This window comes from Camellia sinensis, chromosome 8, assembly GCF_055761805.1.
Source record: "Camellia sinensis isolate YWXY chromosome 8, ASM5576180v1, whole genome shotgun sequence".
NCBI classification, from domain to species: Eukaryota; Viridiplantae; Streptophyta; class Magnoliopsida; order Ericales; family Theaceae; genus Camellia; species Camellia sinensis.
This window is the reverse complement of record NC_138968.1, coordinates 135,614,709-135,619,788: the sequence shown is the minus strand read 5'-3', so window position 1 is coordinate 135,619,788 and position 5,080 is coordinate 135,614,709. Positions and strand designations below refer to the sequence as shown.

General features: G+C 33.3%; 1 protein-coding gene across 17 annotated transcripts; it reads left to right on the top strand.

Moving 5' to 3' along the window:
* Positions 1-241: 241 nt before the first annotated feature.
* Positions 242-4,828, top strand: LOC114266345 (uncharacterized). 17 transcript variants are annotated; one of them, XR_014338272.1, is made up of 7 exons: positions 242-885; positions 1,107-1,206; positions 1,476-1,515; positions 2,818-2,912; positions 2,989-3,105; positions 3,184-3,247; positions 4,633-4,828. XR_014338272.1 is itself a non-coding variant. In XM_082883539.1 (6 exons), the coding sequence occupies exons 2-5, from the start codon at positions 1,124-1,126 to the stop codon at positions 3,241-3,243; spliced, it is 312 nt and encodes a 103-aa protein (XP_082739665.1). In that variant the 5' UTR covers positions 242-885; positions 1,107-1,123; the 3' UTR covers positions 3,244-3,247; positions 4,633-4,828. The 17 variants fall into 17 exon arrangements, 4 of the variants coding, with proteins under 4 accessions (XP_082739665.1, XP_082739664.1, XP_082739663.1 ...); XR_014338271.1 differs by having other exon boundaries at positions 1,103-1,206; XR_014338267.1 differs by having other exon boundaries at positions 242-921.
* The last annotated feature ends 252 nt before the right edge of the window (positions 4,829-5,080 follow it).

Sequence of the window (5,080 nt, the reverse complement as noted above, 5' to 3'; positions counted from 1 at the left end):
AACATATCAAAAACTCAGATACTCCTAAAACACACAATATATACATCCCATATTTCAACTTCTGATGATTATCAACCGAAAATATCAAAAATCATATTTACGGGTTTGATACCAAAATCAAACGAATCAACATTGTAAAACAAGGGAAAAGTGACACATTTCCATGCCATTAGTTGTCTTTTATTCACCGGAGACGTAACCTACGACCGATCATTTTGCCGCACCTCGCCGTTGACACTACAAGAAAAGTGATCTGTAACGGCGCTTGAATCAAGACGTTTTAAAAAACGTTGTGGTATACTGAATAGTCAACACGTTTTTCAAGGTGTCATGCTCACCGTATTTAACTTAATAGACATTAAACCCCATTCCAATTACAAAATAACACAGAATCTCTCTCATACACGGCTCTTCTTCATCGAACTCGATCTCTCTCTCTCTCTCTCTCACAAATCGCAGATCCGAACTCGATCTGATCTCTCTTGCATTTTGTTAGATCTATTCTTGCTCTAGCTTTTCTTCATCGAACTCAAACTCGATCTCTCTCGCAAATTGCAGATCCGAAATCGAACAAGAAAGTCTATCAATTTAATTGGTGTTTGATTTCTTTGTAGGTGGCGATGAAATGTAGAGATCAGTTACATGAACTTGTAAAGGAAGAGATTGAGAAGAGGGATTCGAGTACGGAGGAGTGGAAGATCGCGATGGAGAGAAGCTTCAATCGCATGGACAATGAGGTGATTGCAAGGAACGACAGCGTTCTGCGCACCGAGAAATATCGATCCGTTGTTGAAGGATCTGAGTGAGAAGAAGCAGAGCTTCCGGCGGAACGTGGTGTCACTGGCGGTGGAGCACAAGGAGGTCCGAAGCCGTCTCGCTTCACAGGTGCAATCATTGGCTCTTCAAACCCTAACAAGACAGGCATGTGAATTTGTATATTTGTTTATATGTTTCTATGTATATTTGTTTGCATCTGTGTGTACTTTGGAAATAAAATAATTTCATTTCACCTTTTTGTTCTTCTCTGTAAAGTGATGTTCTTTGTGGGACCTTCTCTAATTTTGTGTATTTTTGGGTTTTTTATTATTATTTTTTTCCCTAGGCAGAGGCCAAAGCTAAGAAGATGGAGGATGAGATGTATAGATTACAGGAGAGCTTAGAGGAGAGAAATTGCAGCTTCAAGCATCAACATCTACTGCTGGGAAGGTATGATTTTGCTCTGTTTTCTTTTTATGCACTTGATTGCATAGAACCAGTTGGGTTTTTCATGGTTGAAGAACTTGGTTTTGGTTGAGCAATATGTACATATGGATTAAACTCAGCTAAATTTCTCAACCATGTTAAGAGCTTTTTTGTCTGCAGATTTTTGTTGGTTCTTATAGAAACTTGTTTGTGGATTTGATGTAGAAGTTTTAACAGATTGATATACCTCCATTATGTCATTGTCAACATGCTTAATAGTTCTTTTCTTTCAGGTTTCGCAGGAGTTCATTAATTAATTGACCGATAATTTTGGTAAGGACCAAAAAAAAATATAAAAATAAAAATAAAAATTGTGAGAATAGAAAACTTCATTACTTGTTGGATGGTTAATTAAGTAAGAAATAGTAACAAATGATGAGAGATAGTGAAAAAAGTATTCTCACCAAATTTATATTTTGTTTCTCACCAAAAGTGATGAAATTTAGTGAGGAATCATTTTTTTTTCTCTTTTATTAATCCAAATATAATGATGAAAAATCATAAATATTTCTTTTGTTTTCTAGCCTAAGTGAGAAATTATAATTATTATTTTTTTTCTCACCTCACCTCATGATTTAAACTTAGTGTAAATTCCGTCATATCCTATCTTAAAATACTCATAATTATTGTATCATATTTTAAGATTATTGTACTTAAAGATTTTTACATTATTCAATGAAAGTTTTCATACAGAAGAATATACAGAGATTTGTAGATGGTACAGATTATTCAGCTGCTTGTAAGTTATTATTTTTTGTTTGAGAATCTATGTTAAAAGTGTTTTAAAAATTAGAGTATTTTTAGCTTCAACTTAAAAGAAATTATATAATTAAATCACATAAAAATATATATACTAATTATTAGGATAAATTACACTCTTGAAGTTGGAAAAAAATATGTTAAATTTCACAAGCTTGACATAATTATATTAAGTTCCTTAAGGTTTTAATTCATATAACTTTAATTCCATTTTCATTATAAATTTGTTAGTAATATGAATGAAAAAATAATATTGTCATTTATTTTACATTAAAATATATATTTTACCGGTTTATATTTGTGTTTTCATATCATCTGTATTATTTTTATCTCTTTAATTTTTTTTTGGATAATGGTCTCTTTAACTTTACTAAAAAGAATATCAGTATAATTATATTCTATCGTTTGGCTCATTTCACTTGGTGAGAGCTATCTAAAATGTGGAAAACAGTGCTTTTCTGGTCCCCCCACATACATATTTTTTTGTTATGCTGGTGTCTGTAATTGTTAGGGAGTCACTGAAGGTGAAGGGAAAGTGTTCATTCACAAATGACCAGGAATGAGTCTTGAGCTTTGTAAAATCCCTGTATTTGATTACCCTTGAATGAGAGACTCATTATTGAAATTCTATGAAGTTTGTTTTTGTTCTTTGAACACAAAAATTTCCAACCTTTTGTCTTGTTTTTTTTCATCACATCTCAATCATCCATGGCATTGTCTTAATGCTTTTCTGTTTTCAGTTCCCTAGCACATTGACATGCTTACTTGTTAGCTGTAAGTTTGGCTTGGTTTGGTTTTAAGTTTAGTGCTTAAAAGGTTTTGATGCAGAAAGGTTGGCTCATCGACCGGATAGAGTACATGAGGATCAGTGGCGGGCCTTGGTCTACTATTGGGGCACTCAGAGTGCATCGGTACAATTTATTTATGTGAAAAAATGTTTATATGATAATTTTTGATAATATCTCAAATGGATTTCATATTTAACAGAAATCAAGCAAGAAGAATAGAAAAATCCGGAAGAAGAAGACACTACATCATAGAACTGGCCGAAAGCCTTTCTCAGTAGTTCGAGTGGAGGTATAATTAGACATTACATCCCAAGAGGTGAGCAATCATTTAATCAAAGCTTTTTTGACAATACAATATCTTATTAATTAAAATACTTGTTCTGATTAAATATAGGTTTACCTTTCAAAGAAAGAGAAGAAGAAGAAGAAGAAAAAGAAGAAGAAGAAGAACTAACAAGGTAAAAGTACTAACATCACTAGTTTTTAATTTCTCACTTTTCTAAATCTATTAAGACATGATGTTTGCTTAATGTTTACTAGTGAGTCAATTCAACAAATAAAAGAATAGATGACATGTAGAAAAGAGAGATGTGAAGTACTGGTTTTGTCATTGATGGAGTACTCTTTAGAAGTGATTAACATGTAGAGAAATAAACAATATCAAATCAAATATATATATTTCTGAGTGCTGATTTGCATCCAAATCTATTTTTTAAATTATCCTAGTTCAAAGTCGGACCAAAATTTGCCAACCTTGAAGAAGCCCTCGAATGACTCACTTGCATCCAAATCTGTTTTCACCCTCCTATAGAAAAGCACATAAGCAGCAGCTGACTTCACATCTTCTTCGTTTATGGGCGAAATGTGGCTGTCATCGAAGTTTATTTCCTATACGCAAAGCTTATTTCTAGTATGCTACTTTGTAAGAGGAATACTGTTGAGATATTTTTTGTTATCTGTCTGGACTATGATGCTCTGGCTCTAAACAGACTGAATCATGCTATACTCATTTGTCTTCAAGAGTTAGTAGTCTCCTTTGTTTTATTTATTGCTTTTCCTACGGTTTTTTATTTATTTAATTTTTATTTATTCCAGGGATACTATAGCACCAGTTCTAATAAAATGTTGCTTTTAAAATGATATTATCAACATGGAGATAATATCTCTATAAAGTATGGAGTTGGAGTTGGTGACTGTGGTACAGTTGCACCCCTTGAATTTTTTATAAGAAATACAATGAGAGTTGAGTTGAGTTGACCAGTTCGATCTGTTGTAGTTTATAAAACATTGAACCTAGCGGCCTTGACCCTCCCCAACCTTGTTGAGTTCCTCCCCAAACCCGTCACATTGGGGATAGTATGGGCCAAGTTACTAGATGCATTTGCTATATTGCACTCACTATGTTTAATGGGTTGACACAGCTGAGCTTCGATGAACATTAGCAATGGGTGGAGAGAGATATGGTGTTGGAAGCTAAAATAACAGTTGAGGCAGAGGATTTGAGCTTAGAATAGGATGGGGTTGGAAACCATCAATGACAACAAATATGAAAGGTCCCTCAAAGAATTTGTAAAGAGATGATTTTGTAAAGTATGTATTGTGGTTTTTTGACTCTGGCAGGTTTAAATGCGGTCAAAGTATCAGATAAATCCAGTGATATGTAGAACTGTATCATCACAAATGCTCGTTTGCATAGCTATATCTTCGTCTTATTCTTATTCTTCTTCTTTCTCTCTCTCTCTCTCTCTCTCTCTCTCTCTCTCTCTCTGGTTGAGAGTTGAGATAATGTTTTCTAGGTTTGGCACTGATGAGTATTCTTTTTTTTTTTTCCCCTTATTGACAGGTGGTTATGTAAAACTTCCTGATGTTTTTAGACTGGGCATTTTGATGGCCCTTGTTAATATGTAATCTGGGGACTAGTTGGAACTCCCTGGTGGAAGATTTTGGGGCTTTATTGATGTTATTTTTGTAGGTAAAACTATACTTTCAACTGTTATTTTTTGTAGGTAAAACTATACTTCTCTTGTTGGCAATTTTGTGTTCGTTTTTTTTGCTGTTTCTTCACAGCAAACGAAGGACGAAGACAATCGTTTTTTTTTTTTTTTTTTTCCAGATTTCTGTTCTGTCCATATGTTTTTCTGTTTTGTCTAGATTTCTGTTTCCTCTTTTTTCATTTTTTTTTTCCAAATTTTTGTACTCATTGGCAGCAAACCAAGAACAAATTATTTTCATGTATTCACATCATTTGCATTAATTTTTGTTCTTTTAGCTTTATATTAAGAGGAGAGATC

Coding starts and splice junctions, on each gene's coding strand:
- LOC114266345 (XM_082883539.1), top strand. CDS start 1,124: ATGGAGGATGAGATGTATAGATTACAGGAGAGCTTAGAGGAGAGAAAT. Junction 1,207..2,833: donor CAACATCTACTGCTGGGAAG/GTATGATTTTGC, acceptor TGATGCAGAAAG/GTTGGCTCATCGACCGGATA. Junction 2,913..2,988: donor GGGGCACTCAGAGTGCATCG/GTACAATTTATT, acceptor CATATTTAACAG/AAATCAAGCAAGAAGAATAG.